This window comes from Erpetoichthys calabaricus, chromosome 13, assembly GCF_900747795.2.
Source record: "Erpetoichthys calabaricus chromosome 13, fErpCal1.3, whole genome shotgun sequence".
Classification (NCBI taxonomy): Eukaryota; Metazoa; Chordata; class Cladistia; order Polypteriformes; family Polypteridae; genus Erpetoichthys; species Erpetoichthys calabaricus.
In genome coordinates, this window is record NC_041406.2 from 136704072 (window position 1) to 136726241 (window position 22170).

Here is a 22170-nt window from a genome sequence, read left to right on the forward strand (position 1 = left end):
AGATTATACTGCACAAGAAAGGGAAGGATTTAGATCACGTTATGCACAAGGACGAAATGAGCCAGTAGACACATGGCTCGTACGCTTGCATGATGCAGGAGCCGGGCATGTGTCACTGGATAAGGGGGATGGTACTGAATTTACAGATTATGCTGTCGATTCCCATTTTAAACAAGCAATGAGACAAGAATTGAGTAAGTTAGAAGGGGACAGCACGTTGCTGGCGCTGGCGGCGAACGCAGCATATGAAATATATCCACACCCACAGAATTGGCCTGAAGTAAAACCATGGACGACTTTGCAGCAGGCGATTCGAGTGGTTAGAGAATTGGCAATGAGGGACGCCGTGGTAGCGGGCCAAGCGGATCAGTTAGATGTGTTCCCATTTACATCTGTAGCCAGGACCATCCTAATAAAAACAGCCCCTGCTAACTTGAAAGGAATAATAATGACTCTTTTACTGAATGAGGTAGGTGCAGGAGTGGGGGAAGTTGTAGCCAAATTACGGGATTTAGGTGACCTGGGGGAGTGGGGAGGAGCCCCGCCAGGGACAGCTGCAACACAACCCACTGGGGCTACATCAAGGGATAGCGCCTATAGAACAGGGGGAGTGAATAGGAAGGAGTTATGGGGAGCGTTAATTAATGCTAAAGTCCCTAAGGAAGAGATAGATGGACTGCCTACAGGAGTGCTCCTGGACAGGGCAAAGAAAAAAGGACTTATAGATAAGTCTGGTGGAATAAAGAAACGAGTAGCAAAGGCAGAAGTACATTCACTTCTTACCTTCGCTGAATGGGAAAAATTAAGTAAAAAGCATGACGAAGTTCTTACTTTTGCTGAGTGGGAAAAGTTGAGTAAGAAGCGTGATGAAACTGGCCCCTCTTCATCTTCCGAGAGCTCCTCGGAGGAGGAGGAGGAAGACAGGGGGAAAAACCGGTGCAAGAGTAAACATAAGAAAGGAGGGAAGAAAGCTAAGAGCAAAGGGAAAGGGAAAAATAAAGGAAGGACTTTATATCCCGTCGAAGAATTAGAACGCGCAGCACGAGATTGTTAGGGATGGGGCCAAGCACAGGTGAGAGCTCTAAATTGGCACGATGCGGACATTCGACCTTTTGTACCGGTAACGATACATTGGGAAACTAAAAACAAACAAATAGTAAAGGCTCTCATCGATACGGGTGCGGAGGCCACTTTAATATATGGGAATCCATCTAAATTCAAGGGGAAACGATTGACAGTGCAGGGGATCGGGGGAACAGACATCCCTGCCACTCAGGTGACGGTGATGTTACAAATTGGTCAGTTGCCTGTGAGACCCTACCCCGTACTAATCACCCCAGTGAAAGAGTATATAATAGGGATGGACATTTTACGGGGGATGACTCTTCATCTCCCCAATGAGGGGACATTTTCCTTTGGGGGCCCAAAGAAAGTTAGAGCAGTGACAGTGGGGAAATTGAAAATACCACCGTTCCCCATCCCAATCGCCCGAAAGGTAGTGTGTCAAAAACAGTATAGGATTCCAGGAGGGCAGGAAGAAATTCAGGCTGCAATAAAAGATTACCTGAACGTAGGAGTGTTGAGGGGAGCAACCACTAAGTGGAACAACCCAATCTGGCCTGTTAAAAAGTCAGACGGCACTTGGCGAATGACGGTAGATTACCGAGAACTAAATAAGCACACACTGCCCCTGACGGCGGCGGTGCCTGACACTATTACATTGATAGAAAAAATTCAGGCAAGTAAGGGAAAGTGTTACGGGGTGATAGACTTGGCAAATGACTTTTTCACAATCCCCATCCCTGAGGATAAGCAGGATCAGTTTGCATTTACATGGCTGGGGAGACAATACACTTTCACACGCCTGCCACAGGGGTATTTACATTCCCCAACCATCTGTCACCGGCTGGTGGCAGAACATTTAGATGAGTGGAAAAGGTCGCCGGTCCTCACAATCACCCATTATATCGATGACATCATGGTGCAGGGGGAGACAGAGGGGCAGGTAGGAGAGGCGATAGCCTCACTAGTAGAACACATGAAAAGCAAGGGATGGGAAATTAACCCACAAAAAATACAAGGACCCTCTCACACGGTTAAGTTTTTGGGGATTCAGTGGAACAAGGGAGAAAGAGAGATAGTGGAAAAGGTACGCAACAAAGTCGTTCACTTTGCAACCCCAAAAACAAAGCAGGATGTGCAGAAATTTGTGGGGCTATTTGGGTACTGGCGACACCACATACCGCACATGGGGCAAATTCTGGGGCCGTTATATAAGATCACACGTAAAAAGAATACGTTCGAATGGACACCAGAAGCGCAGGTGGCTTTCGCGCTGGCCAAGGAAGCGATAGTGCAGGCAGGGAGCCTGGCAAGGGTGGAGGATGGGCCTCTAGAATTGCAGGTGTCCTCAACCGAGTGCTACGCTAACTGGAGCTTGTGGCAAAAGCAGAGTGGGACACGCAGACCTTTAGGGTTCTGGTCTAAAAAATTGGCAGATGCATGTTCACGCTACACTCCATTCGAACGGCAATTGCAGGCGTGTTATCTTGCACTCATAGACACAGAACAACTAACACTAGGACACGAGGTCCTTTTGCGACCGCAGATACCGATCATGACATGGGTAATGAGCAACCCCAAAACTCACAGGGTGGGGGCAGCCCAAGAAAACACCATAATCAAATGGAAATGGTACATAGCTGACCGGGCAAAGCCCGGCGCAACCGGTGTGTCTGTATTACATGAGAAAGTAGCAGAGGTACCGGAGGAAGGAGAGGAAATAATAATGGTGACTCACGAGGAGGAGTCGCCGGTGAAATGGGGCAAGTTATACGATACCCTGCCTAGGTCCAAAGGGTGTGAGTATGCATGCACGGTGGTGGACACATACTCCGGAGTATTGGTGGTGCATCCCTGCCCACATGCCAACCAAGAGGCCACCCTATTGGCCCTTCAAAAGGTAGAATTGGCATATGGCCTCCCATTGCAGGTTCAATCAGATAACGGGACGCACTTTACAGGATGGAAAGTGAAGCGCTGGGCGGCGGAAAGACAGGTAGAGTGGGTATACCATGTAACCTATCATCCGCAGGCCGCAGGGTTAGTGGAACGAGTTAACGGGTTATTGAAAACTCAGCTGCGTAAGAGAGGAGGGGGAACACTCCAAAACTGGAAGGAGCATTTAGTGGATGCGGTTTGCGCGCTCAATAATCGCCCATTTGCAACAGGTTTAACTCCGTTGCAGAGGATGAAATTTCAGATCTGTAAAATGGACGCAGACGGGCCAATACAGATCTGGACAGAGCATCCAGACGCGAAACTACCCATTAGGGGCAGTGAGGGGGCAGCAGGCTTAGGTCTCTATGCGATACAGGATGAGACAGTCACCGAACGAGTAACTATAATTAATACAGGGATAGGGGTGAAAATCCCAAAGGGACACTACGGGCATGTATGCCCAAGATCAAGTCTAGCGCTAAAGGGAGTCACTGTGCTAGCAGGCGTAATCGACGCAGATTACCAAGGGACCGTCAAAGTTCTGTTACAATCCTCAATGGGGGATCCAATCAAATTGACTAAGGGAGATCGAATAGCGCAATTGTTAATAATACCAGTTCACATGGGAAAAGTGCAGGAAAGTACTGCACCAGTAGTTAAGACTGGCCGGAATGTGGGGGGATTTGGATCAACAGATGCTCCTAAATTGGTTAATGGGGCGAAGGTGTGGGTTAAACAACCCCATGGACCACCCCGCCCGGCAGAAATCATCGCAATGGGACAGGATTTGATTGTAACTGTTCTATACAATGGAGAAGAAGCATGGGTAAATGTTCCTGTAAAACACTGCTATAGACGGGAGTGAGGAGTGGGTGCAACATGCTGTGTTCTTGTTTTACAGAATTGGGGGTGTTCTGAATGAAGTAGGAGCCACTACATTAGGAGGCGAGGCAACGGAGACGACTCAGGTCCGATGGTGGTGGAACACTTCCACTAAATCTAGACGGCAGGAGAACACGACGTGTCCGGAGAATCAGTCTTGCAATGTCCTCACCATTACGACTGGTGATGGGTGCACCATCTACTCCTCGAACTTGAAGGTGCCGGGGGTAAAACCACAGAAGTATCTGATTGAGTGCTCTGAAAACTTAAATATTACCTGGACGTCGAAAGTAACTTGGTGTATGGGGCCCTGGAACGGCTCCAAGGTACAGTGCGAGGTCAATGCAACATCAGGCGAATACACCTCTAATAAGACTGGGCCCATTGGCTGGATCAATGCAACTGAAATTATTAATAGGACTATAACAATGCTTGCTATAGCCGTGTGGGCCAGAACCCCCATAACGAGACAGTCACATGTAGAACCAATAATTGACACATGTAAACTTGTTTCTATGACAGCAAAAAGGACTAAGGTTACGTGGCAAGTGACGTTTCCACTGTTGCCACAGTGTAAGCGTGCTAAACGGGCATGGTACGACACTTTCTTAGGAGGGGTTGGCACCACCCTAGGAACTTTAAACACCGTAGATAATGAAATAACTGCAAACAAGCTTGAGAATGTGGGATGACATACTCACAAAGTGGCAGACCAAATGGCTAGGTGGTTACCTCAGTCCATGGTCTCTCATCAGCAAACAGTAAACTGGGAGCAACGCGCTTCAGATTGGATAATCATGGCTAGCAATGACATTCGATGGCTAAATGTCTCAAGTTTCATGAACTGGACTGTATGCACTTTTAACATATTACAAGCACAGATACAGAAAAATAACATGCAAATGGCTTTAAGGACTAATAATATGCAAATATGGCAAGATATATGGAACATTAGCAGTAGCTTATGGTTAACGGTTAAACCTGAAAACACTAGGTGTAATGATACAATATGTAATGGGTATTGGTTTCAATATAATGTTACCACTATGATAACCTTGTGTAGATATCACGTTTTACCTGTTGTTGCACACGGACACTTTTGGCAGCTGCAATTGGATGGTGAGTGGCTAGAACCTAAAACAAACTAAAACAGCGAGTCTGAGTGGGAATTGTGTGCGTTTAAATTTAAAAGGGAGATTGGTGTCGGAAGGAAGGAGAGAGATTCTGGGAATGAAGATTGTTTCAGAATTTTGGATAGCGATCAGTTTGCACTCAATAATATTTGTATGTATTCGGGTAACGATGAGTCTTGCTCTGTTGTAAAGACCTTTTGATGGCATAATATTTCGGAGGAGCATAACTACAGCTCCCAGCTTCAGATGAAGGATAAGGGGAGGCATGCCAGTTGTTGTGAGGGTGTGTTAAAACGCCTGTGGGTACGTTAGTTGATCATTAGGATCGTCATTGACTACTGTATCTACACTCTTGAAGGTCAGTTTTTCACCCTGTATAAGATCAAGAACTTTGTTGTTAATCTGTAGAGAATCGTTGTTTCGCGTTCAGCATGGAGAAGGGTTTGGAAGAGGACGAATAGCAATTGAGAAATGCCACGTCGGCTGCGTGTAGGCAGGACCGCTTTTGAAGAGGAAGCAGGACGAACCAGAAGAGAAGTATATATAAGAGATAATATACTCGTGCTCCAACCTCAAAGGGAGAGCCCCAGATTCTATCATGTAAAAGTAATAACGTATTGAGAAGTGAATCAAGACACTGGCATAACCTAGTGCTGCCAGCAATTTGGCTCCACTTCAAGTACTGTTTGTGGGAAAATTGGAATTTAATTGTAAGGCTTCAGTCATCAAATTAAGTTCTTTAACCGATCATACTAATTCCTTTCATGATATTTAAAATTTCAATCATGTCATCTCTTAACTTCTCTTTGCTTAAGCTGAATCTTTCTTGATAGCTGAAACCTCACCAAAACATTGGCCTTTTTGTTAAAACAGCAATGCATCTAAATGCTGTAAATCATCACTTGCATGAAGAGCCTTTCTTAGCGGAAATACATCAGATATGAAGAGAATAGCAGCCTTCTGAGCTGCTGAGACTCCATGCCAGATATGGACTTTACATGAGCTTAAGGACAATCTCCTTTGCTTTTATCACTGTTATCTTTGTACACCACATTCACCTGTGAATTTCTGTGTCTTTGACCCAATTCAGAACCAAAAACGCATTGTTAATTTGTTGGACAATAAAACTGTCAATGCTGATAGTCTTTTTTCCCTGCAACCCTGTTTTGGATTAAGATAGTTTGAGATGTTTTATGTCTTCTTTATAGCTGTCAAGCTCAATATGTGTTTGTCTATTTATTTGTTCTTTATAAACAGGTTGGTTTATCAAGCTACAGACTTGTATTTTGGAACATACGTAATTCCTACCATAATGTACTGTATTTAAGAAAAGAAAGTAAGTTTGTTTGTTCTTCATGAATTTGGATATGGGATGAATTAATGTAATATGTTATGACTTTGCATCCTCCGCGAACGAAGGAGTCACGGCTCAAAAACGAAAGAGCTCAACAAACGAAGGAGTCACGGCTCAAAAACGAAATAGCTCAACTAACGCCACACAGAAAAGAGGATTCTGCACTGCACCCCAGAGTCAAACGGAAGACACTACGGAGTCCGCAAAGGTCCACAAAGGTAGTAAACGTCCACACTACACAGCATGGTCCGGGTAATAAGAATAAACGAACTCTCCGTATTAAACGTTCGGCATCCTTGCACGTCCAAACCATATAGCATATGTGAATCACATTACAGTGATGCATTATTAACAGTACAACCACAGAAAACGCTTCGTATTAACAGGTCCGCAAAGGTCCACAAAGATATTACGGAAGGCGCGAGAATGTACGAAAGGCGCAGGTGCCTACAACGCGCTTCTGAACTAAACGTCCACACTACACAGCATGGTCCGGGTAATAAGAATAAACAAACTCTCCGTATTAAACGTTCGGCATCCTCACACGTCCAAACCATATAGCATATGTGAATCACATTACAGTGATGCATTATTAACAGTACAACCACAGAAAACGCTCCGTATTAACAGTAAGTGCAATTATCCATATTACTAACAGTAGACAATGGATAACTAATGGAGTCACGGTCACGGCTCCAAAACGATCCAGCTCAACTAACGGAGCTACAAAAACGAGCCCGCATGGATAAAATCATTAAACGTGGGCGCCTACAACGTGCGTCTGAAACCGCGGAAGCAAAACTGTCTCGGCTCCAAAACCAAACAGCTCGACTAACGGAGCTACAAAAACGAGCCCGCATGGACAAATACAATGAACATAGACGCCTACAACGCGCATCTGAAACTGCGGAAGCAAAGCAGGCACGGGTTCAAAACGAAACACCACAACTGATGGAGATACACAAACGAGCCCGTCTGGATAAAAACAATGAACGCAGGCGCCTACAACGCGCTTCTCAAACAACGCAACCAAAGGAGTCACGGCTCCAAAACGAAACACCTCAACTGACAGACATACAGAAGCGAGCCCGCCTGAATACAATTAATGAATGCAGGCGCCTACAACGCGACTCTCAGACAGCAGAGGCAATACATAAACGGCAAAGAAAGGAACGACAAACAGCCGCTAAACAATTCCGCCAATTAGCTGACAACACATTCTGTAATGAGTCCACTATTAATGAACATTCATTAGGATTAATGAATATCATTTGCTGTCATTGTCATTCACTTAACTTCCCTGAAGAAACAACTGGCACTACAACTAATGAGTTTACACGTTGTTGTCAAAAGGGTCAGGTTAGACTGCCTCCTTTAGATGATTTTCCTGAATATCTACGGAAGCTTCTAACTAACAAAGTACCCGAAAGTAAAAACTTTATGGACTGCATTGGATCCTACAATAGTTAATTTGCTTTTGCATCTACCGGGGTAAAAATCAGGCCACTAGCTGGCAATGGCCCGTAATCAATACTGCAACTATGCACAAATCTACGTGTTAGATCAAGATGTCGCAATCTATCAACGAATGACCCTTCCTGAAAAAAGCAATACACAGAGCTGATAATGAGAAACATCGCTGAAGTCATAAACAGTCACCCATTAGCTAAGTCTACAAAAGTACTTACAGGATCACATTCTAACAATACTGTTTTGATTCCTACAGTTGACCTTACAAGTTCTGACCTGGAATTACCTTTTACGCTTAAACGACGCCAATTTCCCATTAAACCTGCATTTGCCATGACGATCAACAAATCCCAAGGACAAACCATGGACAGAGTTGGCATATACCTCTCTGAGCCTGTACTTGGACATGGACAACTTTATGTGGCCTTCTCAAGAGTTCGGCGTTCATCTGACATTAAAGTTAAAGTTGTAGATACTCCATACCAAGGAAAACTCATTCAAGGACAAATGTTGTGTATAAAGAAATATTCCAATAAATCTTTCTAATGTGCCATTCTATAGGTTCTTTACTTCCTTTGTTTGTCATCTACACCTTTACACTCCAATATATTTCATACATACATCAATGTATTTCGGGTTACCCAACACCAGGGGTTGGCGAGCGAAGCAAGCAGGGGGCGAAGCCCCCTAGTTCCATTATCTCACATTGAGCCTTTAATTTAGTAATATTGTTGTTGTTTCATTCCAACTGTCTATAATGAACCATCAAAAAGAATTGCTTGTAAGTGGTTTTAGAGTATTATTATTATTAATGTTTGACCTTTGTTAGGATATACACTATATATTTGTTAATGTTTGAACTTTGTTAGAATGTCAAGTATGCATTTTTTCTTTGCATATGTTTTTGTGTTAACAGTAGCACAGCCAAACAGATACTTGTGTTACGCTATACATGATGCAACTGGTTAAAGAAACAGATATGTGATTGATTACTCCTTATTTGATACATTTTAATTCTTCTATGGTAATTGTGCTTCTTTTGTAATGTTACTTCAATTTTATGGAATTGTATGTGTTCACAATTTCACGATATTGGTGATTTTAATTTGGAGCAAGACATTCAAGTAAAGTTTGTTCATTTTGCTTTAGCGCTCAACTCTTATTGGCAACTTTAGCTACTATATCTGTCGAGCTTTGCAAGCTATTCAATAGCAGAGTCAGACTATAACCCTTTACATAGTAGCAGTTAAATCTCAACATAAACATTAACATAATCAAATCTAAAACCAAAGCTATTTGCCACTGCCAAGGCATTAATGTTTTATCTAGTTTGTTATAGAAAGCAAGTTACCCTCAGAGTCCAGAGCCACGATTGCAACATTATAACAGTCACCTTCCAAGCAACAGCAAGTTAACATTTCTAAATCTGTTTTATTTTTTATCTGAATATATATCAGCAGAAATATTTTCTTTTATGAACAGTCTTGGTTCAGTAGCAACTCTTTGAGGGCTAATATTTTTTCCAATAAACATAGTTTTGTGAAAAGCGCACAAAGCAATGGTCTCACACATAAATCAACATAAAAAGTATGTTCCTGCCTGTTGTGCCTTCTGTTGTCGCCTGTTTGCAGCAGCAGCGGCTCGATGGCCAGCAGGAATGCACGGTGGGCTGGCTGCCTTGCTGTCTTTGTGAGACAGGTGTGTGGGGGTGGCAGGTGCAGTGAGATGCAATATGGTTTGTATCTCCTTTCATTGTAAGTGTCTGTGCTCCCAGGCGAACGTTGTGTGGCAATAGATTTCGATGATGCCAAGAACACGAGCAGTCGCATAACTCCTTTCATTGAACACAGGAGCTTTTAAAGGTGTTGAATTTGTGACCTAATTTGTGTACAAAAAATTGGTCCTCCGGTTCTATTGCTGAGGAATCTAGATACAGTAATCCCTCGCTATATCGCGCTTCGCCTTTCGCGGCTTCACTCCATCGCGGATTTTATATGTAAGCATATTTAAATATATATCGCGGATTTTTCGCTGCTTCGCGGGTTTCTGCGGACAATGGGTCTTTTAATTTCTGGTACATGCTTCCTCAGTTGGTTTGCCCAGTTGATTTCATACAAGGGACGCTATTGGCAGATGGCTGAGAAGCTACCCAACTTACTTTTTCTCTCTCTCTCTCTCTTGCGCTGACGTAGGGGGGTGTGAGCAGGGGGGCTGTTCGCACACCTAGACTATACGGACGCTCGTCTAAAAATGCTGAAAGATTATCTTCACGTTGTTATCTTTTGTGCAGCTGCAGCTGCTTCCTGAAACGACATGCTGAACGGTGCTTCGCATACTTAAAAGCACGAAGGGCATGTATTGATTTTTTTATCTGTCTCTCTCTCTCTCTCTGTCTGCTCCTGACGGAGGGGGTGTGAGCTGCCGCCTTCAACAGCTTTGTGCCGTGGTGCTTCGCATACTTAAAAGCCAAACAGCACTATTGAATTGTTTGCTCCTTTGAAGAGGAAGATATGTTTGCATTCTTTTAATTGTGAGACTGAACTGTCATCTCTGTCTTGTCATGGAGCACAGTTTAAACTTTTGAAAAAGAGACAAATGTTTGTTTGCAGTGTTTGATTAACGTTCCTGTCTCTCTACAACCTCCTGTGTTTCTGCACATATCTGTGACCCAAGCATGACAATATAAAAATAACCATATAAACATATGGTTTCTACTTCGCGGATTTTCTTATTTCGCGGGTGGCTCTGGAATGCAACCCCCGCGATGGAGGAGGGATTACTGTATTCCAAGATTATGTCAAAACTGTGATGCTTCATGTTATTGAAGCAACTATCTTGACTTAATAGACCAAAGGAATATATGGATTACTACAGGTAACTTAGTGTTTTAACATCTATAATTTCTAGTGCATCTCACTGTTGTAATGTTGTTTCGATGACTGTTATGGTTGCCAACATTAAACCTAGAGAATTTTTGCTTCTGATAGTCAGCTTTACATAGACTCTTCAAGAGTTGGATTTGGAAAGACATCATACTGTAAGTCTTTGCCCTGATTTGATAACTAAAAACAGGATTTATCAATCTGCTTTACTATAAAAGTGGGTTTTCAGTGCAACTAAGAGTTGAATCAATGTTAAACTTTATCAAGGCTGAAATATGTCATTTCTAAATATGAAAACTGCCACTAGTCAAACTTGTCTGTGGATTATGAAAATGTTCATAAAGTTAATTTCACTTGTTTCTTTTGTGAATACCAAATAATTATGCCTTATTTTTAATGGTAATTGTTTTTATTTGCGTCATTTATGTAATCAGTTATTCAGGTGTCATATCCTACTCATATTTTATATTAGTTATTTAGTTTTTAAGGTAAATATTTAAACATGTTTAACAGCTAAGTGATTTTATTTTCTTATTTAAAAATAAATGTAATTTCTTACAGCTGACGAATGTTGATGTAGTTCGTTTTCCCTATGGAGTTCATATCAGTGAAGTGCGAATTATTCCTCCTGGAGTTAGAGCCCATAGTGGACTGCCCGAAAATAAAGCGTATGGGTAAGAATATTAAAATTTTATTAACTTTGTTCCTTGTTTTCATTCAGTCATTACTTTCAGTGTGCTATACAGTTTTACAAAAGTATTAAGCTTTTTATAAAGATGTTCTCTACATCTTTCCCGTAGATTAATAATGCAGTTGCATTACTGATTAAGAAAAGAAAATATTTAAATAGTAGGCCTTTACATCATACTATGATCAATGCAACTCTTAATCATTGGGCAAGGTAATACAGTTTTTCAGACTTTTGAAAGAGATTTTTATTTTTTTAAGCCAGTTTCTGCTATGGGTTTTCTTTGATTCCTTAGTTTCTTCAGGATAAAAAATGTAATGTAATCACATATTGTAAAACTTGAGTACAGCCTGACTAAAATTAGTGATAAAGAAATGAGGTATGTGCCTCAGCTTTCATGTAAAACCCATATATAAATGTTAAAAATAAAATACAATAAATAAGCTATGATTATCTCAGTCATTAGTAAATTAATGTTCCAAAGCGTAATAAGACTGTTAGCGAAAGATGTGTCCAGTTTTGTTCAAGAGAAGCTTTATTATGTAAGAGTGGAAAGGCATTTTAAGAAAAGGCAATGGAGAAATGTCTGCTTGTGCACAGGAATCTGTAAATTTGTTAGCAATATAGTTTGTGATTTTTGTTTTTTTTTTTTTAATTTAAATGTTATTTAACATTTATCCAAACTCTAACTTCTTTTGTGAAATCAAACTTATTTGTTTTTCAATAATCAGTTATTTGTGATGTCCTGTAAAAAACCCTTTTTGTGCTGCTTTCAATAATCTTTTCTTATATGACTGATAAGACTTTGTGATTGCTTAGCCTGTGTACTAATCCAGATTTACAGGGCCAGTTATCTATATATATAATTCTCTAAGCCGCCGCCAGAGGGGGCAAGACACCCATGAAAGCACGCAGGAAGGAGCCACGCCCACCAACTCTAAGACCATTGGATACGACGGAAAACTCGCAGAGCCACGCCCACCAACTCGGACGCGACGCCTCGGAAAACACGCTGTCATTTCTGTTAGTCTGTGCTACAGTCCACATGCAGCTCTGAGCCACGTTGACTTTTCGGTTATGACGCACGACCGCGTGCAACATCGCAAACTGTTTTACACGCTACACACAGCAATTTGCATCTGCGACAAACATGCGTCTTCTTAGATGGTCCTGCAGGAACACGGAAAACGTTTCCCCGCCCACCAACACTCCTTATTATCCGGCCCGCGTCCACCCTCGCTCTCTAGGTATTCCCACTGCCTGCTCATGTGCCCGGACGCAACAACTCACCGACCACCCCGTAAGTCGCTTTCGTCTGTGCTAGGAGTCCACATGCACCTCTGAGCCACGTTGACTTTTCATGGTTCTTTTCGGTTATGACGCACGCACCACCATCGCAAACTATTTTACACGCCATGGTCTTAGAGTTGGTGGGTGGGTCTCCGTGAGTTGCTCTTGCATGCAGGCACATGACCAGGCAGTGTGTATGCTTTGAGAACGAGGGTGGACGTGGCAGGACCATGTAAGAAGAGGCATGTTTGTCGCGGATGTGAATTGCTGAATGCAGCGTCTAAAACAGTTTGCGAGGGGTATCCCATGGGATCCTTAAAACAATCCTTTAAAACTGAGGTTAAAACACAATGAAGGAAGCAGTCTTTAAAACCAATGAGCCCTGTGCCTCTGTTTCATTAGCATCTCACCTGCTTCACCGATGCAGGCCCTGCAACAGTCGAGACGCTCTCTCAGCAGCTGACCTTCTCTGTGCCTGACTCCACTATAGGCTGCAACAAAATTATGAAAGTACGGGCGCATTTGTTTCACACAAGCTGTGTGTGTGGGTGGGTTGGTGTTAGTTAGTTAATTAGTTACTTGAAGGATTTCAAGATTTAATATGCACAAGCGGTAACACTGCAAAAGCAGCCCAAACTAGAAAAGATGGCTGGCAAAAAGTGGCCGACAAATTAAACGTGTGTGTATTGTACTTGCTGAAAGCAGCGTTACGGATTTTGCAAAAGTTCATTTTTTTTCCCTCTGCTTAAAAAACATTTAAAAAGCGGCGTGATTATGCGGCGTATACTACGCCACGGGTTGGTATGCAGCGTGTAAAACAGTTTGTTTGTCGCGGATAATTTGCCTTTTACTATTACACGAAGACAATTTCCTGTTAATACTTTGTTACATTGATATAAGGGTGTTCTCAGTATTCAAAGCGCTATCCACACAGGGAGGAACTGGGAAGCGAAACCACAATCTTCCACAGTCTCCTTACTGCAAAGCAGCAGCACTACTACAGCGCCACAAGGCAGTTAAAGAATACACCGGGCTCGATTTTGTTTTCACTTCTGTTTACAGAGATCGGGTCGTAGATAGCATTGTTGCAATGTTACTTTTCTTGGTGGCTTATTACATTACGGATGTTTCACATGTTCATTTTTTCCCCTGTGCTTAAAAGACATTAACAAAGTGTTTCTCAACTGTGACTCCAGAACATCTCAGTACGCAAGCTATATTAAGCGTCAACAACGAAGACTCGCTACACCTTAATCTACAAGTACTGACACTTATCCCTACAGACGAAGTAACTTTCACCAGCGTGGCCTTCTTCATCACAGACGATCCCGCTTTCAGTCACGGATAATTATATGTTGCTCTCTCCAGAGGTCTATCTTTTCATTCACTCACAGTGGTATCCACAAACCCACCCCATTTGGACAACTGTGTCGTTCAGGAAGTGTTCACCCATCAATACATAATTATGTGACGTATGCTACGCCGCGGGTTGGCTAGTTTAACAAATAGTGTTAGCTTTTAGCAGTGTTGTATCTGTTAGTACACAAGCCCCTCTATGTCCATTAAGTATACTTTCACCTTTTTTACCACCCGATGGCACCTGGGAGCCCAGTTACATGAATGTGCTTAAAGGAATACTCCCCCCAAAAATATTTTTAGTATAAGTTACTTACCCCATGTAATTTGTTGTAGTGGCTCAGAAAACAAAGCTTAATTGCAGGTTTTCATGGAGAAAACATTTAATAAAGTTGTAGATTAAACAGCACCAAATGGTAATCAATTCTGGGTAACTGCAAACAATGTGAAAAGATGTATAGTTTGTCTGTTCCAATATGTTAAAGTCAAGAATTTCTATGGGGTGTACTTACTTTTTCACCTGAGTTTAGATCTCTTATTACAACACTCTGAGCCTGCACTCAGTGAAAATCGTTATACAACAATAAATGTAACTGAATCAAACTGGTTGCGCACTCAAGAAAAAGATTTTTATTTGAGTGACACAGAAAAACTATATATTTTCAGATTTTGTCAACAATACCAGGGTTTAGATAAAAATGTGCTTTTAAACAATATCAAACAGTAGAAATTACAAATGTAAAATGTGCAACATTTTCACAAATCTTTTTAAACTAGCCATGTGAGCCCAACTACGTTGCGCATGTTAAAGTTGTCTGTGAAGGGCTCCCTGTTTAAACGCGGCTGCCAGTTGTGAACTGGGCCCTTCGTCGCACAGCATTATGATTTTTTATAAGGGAAACAAAATTACAAAACAAAACCCTTGGACATTGATTCGATAGGAACAGCCTACTTGGAATCACTGTCCGAATAGTAATTATGTGGTGGTGGAGGAGCATTTCTGCTTCTCTCCGTTCACAGTCCGTCTCGTTTTCATGACGCTGTCATTTCCTCTCACGATCTCTCTCAACCTTTCTCCAATCTCGCAGGTTGCTTTGTGGCAATCCAAAGAGTAAGGAAGAACCAATGCTTCTTTCTTGTACTCCAAACTCCGACTGATGGAAAATCACAGAAGTGTGCCCGACTTTTATACTTTGACTGCTGACTCCAAGAAGTGGGTGAACGTTACATTTGGACGAAGTGCTGCCAACGATGGTCGATATAAAACACAAAAAAACCACAGTCTCGACAACGAAGCAGGTGTCGACACCAGATCTAAACACAAAGTACGGTGTTGTGACGCCAGATCTAAACACAAAGAGTGGTATCGACAGTGTTTGTAAACAAAAGTAACAACCAAGGTGTTGTGTATTCAGGTAGTACAAACGTAGTCTCCTTTAGTTCAATACTCTTTAATCACCACACTCCAACCTCATCCAACGATCCTCCCCCTCACTTCCTCTCCTCCTCCATCCCTACTGCCCTCTACTGAACACAGCAGGAACACCACACAAGGCAGTGAATTCGCGGACAAACAAAGATCAAGATCCAAATGAAGATTATATATAAAGATACACATCTATTTTAATTCAAACATCAAAAATGATTGCCGACTTACACGTAGTATTTAGGCTTTAGTAATCACTAAATATAAGCGGTGGTACAGTTATAAATTTTCATTTAGAAAACACTATCTGTCTGATGGAGTTTCTAACCTGTTACATAATTTTACTAATTTAAATTACTGTCTGATAATATTTTGATGTTTGTCCACTGCAATAAGGTAGATGGAGAATTCCTATCTTAATCTGTGCATTAGTGCTGCCAGAGTGCTCTCTATACAGCTGTAAGACATGGGCAGAGTTTGTCATTTAGGCTGGAGGGGTGGGGGTCTGCTTGTGTACATCTGAAATGTGATTAATTTCCTTCCTGTCGCAAGATGACTCGTGGTGTTATCCCCCACATTGAATTGTTTTACGCATTTAATTAATATGTCACACTACACAAAAAAAAAGTTGAATCCGTACTGCAACATATTTATATCCAAAGTCACATATTATAAATTGTTAATAATATAGTTATTAAATCTCCCTTACAATAACTTGTTTAAAACTTTGAAATTGTGAAAAAGTACACAAGTTCCACTAATAGTATTACAGTGACAGAAATCTTTTTTTGTCAGCGTATTGTACTTGTGGCAAATTCAACAGAAAATGAATTAATCTTAAGACTTTCTAGGAATGGGTTAACTGTTTAAAGATGTGGGTTGGGTCAGGTTCAGGTTGGGGAGCATGCACTGGTAGTACAGCCTGTTGCCGTACCTACTACATGACGAAATGGCTTTGGATCCTAGTAGGCAAAGGGCAGACATGTGGTCCAGTAACACTCTCCAGAAATGGACTATCTATCTATGGTCCTTTTGGCCTGGTCATCTGCTCGGGTCCTTAACAATGAGGATGCTGCAATTCAGATCACCATTCCTCCACATGGTCGTAGTGCTGTAACTTGTGCTCCCTCACAATGCAGGTACGGTGCCTCATTCGGGACTCTGTGAGCAACTGCTCATTCGACACAAAGGCAAACCAGCGATACCCAAGGATTCTCCAAAAATACAAAGTTCCGAGGGAGTCCAGTCTCCATCTCAGGTCACTGGATAACGTCCATGTCTTGCAACCATATAGCAAAACAGGAAGCTCCAGGACTCTAAAGACTTGGACTGTCATCCATTTGCAAAGATATCTGGAGTGCCACACACCCCTTTCCAACAACCTCATAACCCCCATTCTCTACCAATCTGTCTACTCACTTCATAGGAAGAGTCACTTGAGAAATGAATGTCACTACCGAGGTAAGTAAACCTCTCAGCACGGTCGACACACTCTCCACAGACAGATACACTGGTGATGGCTGTGCCCAAGAGGTCATTAAATGCCTGGATCTTGGTTTTTATCCAGGACACTCGCAAGCCCAGACATTCAAAATCCATTCCCTTGAGAGCCCTGATCAGAGCCTTCATTAACTCAGCGAAGATCACAGCATCATTGGCAAAGTCAATATCAGTGAATCTTTCTTCAGCAGCAGGGCCCCCGTGACCCTGCCTAATGTCCATTCCGTGCAAGCATTGAACAAGGTAGGAGCAAGAACACACCCTAGACAACTCCCATTATCAACTGGGGATATATATGGTGGGTATCTGGAGGGAAAAAAAAATTGGACTGACTACAGAAGTGCTGTAAAATATTTTCAGAGAATACATTAGGGCCACACTTGACTGATGTTAAGCTCGGATGCATCTTGTGTTGCTTCTGACCATTTCCCGACAACGTTCCTGAGATAAGATGATTTGCACATTAGGGTATTTTCTAAATTTGCTATTCCAGAGCAGGGTCATGGGATATACACAAACATCATGTGCAAGGCAGGAATCCATGGACATGGGGTGTCAGTCAGTAAGGAAATAATTTTCTACAAACACAGAATCAGGGTTCGCCAGCAAAAGCAACTGAGTGGCTTACTGAGGAAGTACTCATTCCTAGTTATTTCACATATTATTCTAAAAAGAATGGGACAGGACACACTGCCTTCTGGTTTATGTTTTAGCAGAATGTTAGAATGTAATTTATTTGTTTGTTTGTTTTTATTTTTTAATTACTAGTTCCTCCTTACTTACTTTGTTAATGTATTTTAAATACTAATTGCGTTTCATTTGCCTCTGTGATGTGTCTCTGTCTGTTTTGAGTAATATTTCAGTTTCTTAAACAGATAATGAAAAGTAAAATGGCAGCTTTCCATCTGCAGATACATTCATGAGTGTCACTCACATCAAGAAAGCCAGTGAGAGTCTAGCAAGCTCTTTTCACCTTCTGGCTTCTGTACGATTTAAAATGTGAAAATATTTCCTTCCTCTGCTTCTTCTTAAAGCTGCCACCTAATTGTAACTGAAACTAAAATTGACAAAGCAGGTTACTTTTACATAATATATAATACTCAGTAGTATATAATAATCTTTATTTTTATGGGCACATTCAAATAAGTGATGTAAGTGCAAGTGTGCACATGCCTAGCTTGTCTTATTATAGCTTTGCATTACATCTTGTGGATGGAAGGTAAAGTTTAACGCAAACTAAGAAATGACTTACTAAAGTTCATACGTGCTGCAAGATGTGACCTCATAGTACAAGGTCTCATGTAACAAGCTTTGTAGAATATTAGCTGCACCTGCAGTACAACTGGTACACTGCATTATATTCTTCAATGTACTTTCAAATGTATTACATAAGTGCTTTCACTACATTTGTCACATTTTTGGGTTTACTATAATTAACATTGGTTTGACTCCCAAACGAGTGGCCTAAATTTAGCATTTGAATATTCATATATAGCAATGAAGCATGTTGTTTTTCATAATTATAGCGTTTTGTGAAACACAAAATAAATTTTATTTTGATTTTAACCAATGGAGCAGCTCATTTAATTCAAATAGCCACTTTGTCTGAAGCCTGCCTCAAATTTGTACACCCTACACCTCTAGTTAATATTGCTAGTGTGCACAGTCCACCACAACCCTGAACTGTGTAAACCAGTTAGAAAATAAATGGATGCTTAAACAGAAATTTGTAGACATCCTTGATTCAATCAGAGCATGAATACAAAGGCTCCATTTCTTTTTAGTGACTGTGTAGTACATGGTTTTTAAAAAGTGCTTATTCTCACCATCATTTAATTTCTCTTGAAACTTTGTAACACTACAAGTTGAATAATTAAAACTTGCATCACTTTACCCTAAAGGAAGACACAAATTTTTGTTCTGACCTAACTCCATAATGGGATAAAAGTGGCAATAACAAAAGTCTATATATGTTTCATCTTTTTTTTTTTTATTTTATTAATAATAAGCATGATTCCCATAGTCGTGCACTGAAATTCTTCTCTTTTGTACACAAAGCATTTACAGGCCTGACCTCTGCTTGTATGCTGGCGGTCACACAGCGCAGTACTGACTTTCATGCAGTTATACCGATACTGTGTTAGTTATGTTTTCGGAACTTTGGTATCAACTTGGTACAGAACAATTAGTTCTTGTGACATCCCTACTTACGACCACGTCTCCTTATATGTTACATCCGCACCGCTACATTTTAAATTTAAAAGCAACCATTGTTAAACCAAAATGATTTATGGCCACACTAACATTTTTACATAATTTTCTAAAGTGTTTCGTCCCACATTAAAACAACTGAAAATTCATATGACATAGACATTCACCTGTAGTGGGCATGCATACACCAGTAGAAGAAAAATCCTTGAAAGAACGGTAATTCAGACAACCAAGGGATTTATCATAATGCTGTAGTGACTAGTAAATTATTTGCCTATTGCTCGTGTATGCAGTATTGAAACTGTACAAAATGTAATTCACACACATACATGGAAACCCCATGGAAAGCAAATCCTCTCTATCTGCTATGTGGGAATGTTTTTCTTCTGTGAGGTGTGACAAATCGGGGAATGAGATATTTTAATGAACATGTCCAATCAGGGAGTGGCTCAGAAGTTGGCATAACTCGGAGTTCAATTACTGTATGTGTTTTCACCTGCCCACACTGCAAAGCTGAGACAGTGTTTTCAGAAGTGCATGGCTATGCAGAGCGTTTTCAAAAATCTCTGTTTTCAGGAGTTAAAAACGCCAGGGTAGTGTGGATGAATGCTAACCAAATACATAGTACTGTGGATATAGCCAAGTCTCTTTGGAGAGGAGTGAATTGGTAATAATGAATATAATTAAGTGTAATGTGACCAGTCCATCCATAAATAATGTCTCTCCAACTGATGTAAAAATGTTTTTGAACAGTGTATTACGAACAGGCACCATATCAGACAAAAGACGTAAAGTGTGTCACACAGCCTTTTAAGCAAGGTAGTTATTCATTATTCTTGATATTGTTGCATTTTGGACTTTATAGGAGTACTCCACCTAAAAATATTTATAAAAATGTTACCTCATGTGGTTTGTAGTGATGGGTGAGAAAAAAAAATCTTATGTGTTCATGCAGAATGAAGCTAACAAATACCACATTCTAACTGTAGATGGTTTATTTCTGAATTTAACCCTTTAACCGCCAACTCCCTAAATATTCCCCACGCCAGGCGAAATCTGAACAATTTTCGTTTTTTTACTTTTTTACATTTTTTTTTACATTTTTTACATTTATTCAAGCAGTATTGACCACTAAATGTTGTGCAAGTTCTAGAAATGGGCAAACACATAATAAAACACAAAATGTACCTTTTCTCAGGCTTCTGGATTTATTGTCTACTACAAAACGGAACAGTCAAAAGTAATTCAAAAGTCAAAAGTAGTTCAGTCAATCATAGTTTCATTCCCAGTATTTGAGTTTGCTGTGCCACAGGCCAAAGCAGGGAACTGCACAAAGTCCTGGATTGCTGGGACACTTTGAGCAGAAGGTCTTGACGTCTCTACGCTGACCCTTCTTTGAACAGACACGACAGCGTTTTTCTGAAAGTCCAAAGTCCTTACATTCATCTGGCAACACTGCTGAAATACTACTCATAGGATCCTCTTTGCCAGTGTATACATGAAATCTATAAATGTAACCTGAATTCTCAGCTAAGCAAAACATCTTGATACCAAACCGTGCCCTTTTCAATGGTAGATACTGTCGAAACTGTAAGTGGCCCTTCCACAACAATAAACTTTCATCAACTGCAACTGACGGTCCTGGCATGTAGGGCAACTGAAATGCTTCAAATAAATGATCAATCAAAGGACGTAGCTTGAACAAGCGGTCGCGGTTTGGATCTTTCTTATCTGGCTCATTTCTGTTGTCATTCAAATGAAAGAATTTCAGCAGCAAAGAGAATCGGTTACGTGTCATGACAGCTGCAAAAATAGGTGTTGCATACATAGGATCTGTAGACCAGTACATCTCAATATCTGGTTTTCTGATTATTCCCATCAACATCAAAATCCCAATGAATTTTTTCATTTCGTTTTCATCAGTGTCAAACCAAGCACGAAACACGGGAATGTGGAGGTAAATTGGGATTTTTCTCAATAAACTGTGCTGCATACAGATTTGTCTGATGAACAAAATGTCTGATCAAATCAGGTGACACAAACAGCTCATAAAACTGCTCAGCAGTGTAATTGTTTACATCAACAGTAAAGCCACACGTTGCCTCAAACGGATGCAGAAAAGGTAGTTCACCATGGGCAGCAGTCCAGTTGAGATGCTGGGGATACACCCACTCATCGCCGTCATCCGATGCGTCTTCATTCACAGTATCATGCAGCGCACGTTGCTGCTCATCATTGTCGCCAAAATCTTCTTCAGAACTGCTACAATCATGATCAGAACTGTCCAAAATCGCCTGCAAAGCCTCACTTGAAGTCAGTTTACGTTTCGCCATATTCACAGCTGTTACATGCGAATCACGTCACATGACCGGCCAAAACAACCACAGACTTGTCGAAATACAACGTAGTAATAATACCCACGCCAAACCTGTATTGCATGCAAAAAACTAGAGAAGGTCAATCTAGCAACACAGGAAACTTCAAATTTAGGAGGATGTTAAGAAACAAATACAGGGTCAGCCAAAAAAGTACCGCATTTCAAATGTTTATTCTTTTAAAATGGTACAAGATAAAATAAATTTCATTTCGACACAAGAAAGGATATACAAAATTGATTTTTTTTTTACTGTGTTTTAAAAATGATGTCTTCAAGGTGGTGGTCATCATTAGCGATTCACTCTTCGAGGCGATTTCTGATTGCTCGCATGACTCGTTCACCCATTTCAAGGGGAATAGCATCCTTGCTGGCTTCAAGGTTTTGAGGTCGGTGTGTGTATACTTTTGACTTGAGATAGCCCCACAAGAAGAAATCACACAGAGCAAGATCAGGCAAATTTGAAGGCCACCGACATCGGCACGCTGAGAGATCAGATTCCCCAGAAACATTTCCCGCAAAACTTGCATGGATCTCCATGCTGTATGAGCTGTTGCTCCACCACATCCATTTCTTCCAGTTGGGATGCAAAAAGTTCTATGGA

General features: G+C 41.1%; 1 protein-coding gene across 2 annotated transcripts in view; it reads left to right on the forward strand.

Moving 5' to 3' along the window:
- Positions 1-22170, forward strand: part of virma (vir like m6A methyltransferase associated) — a 217896-nt gene that overhangs the window by 14092 nt on the left and 181634 nt on the right. For both annotated transcript variants that reach the window (XM_051935489.1, XM_051935490.1), the window contains exon 2: positions 11283-11395. In XM_051935489.1, coding sequence (XP_051791449.1) covers positions 11283-11395 — 113 coding nt within the window. The remainder of the gene's footprint in view (positions 1-11282; positions 11396-22170) is intronic.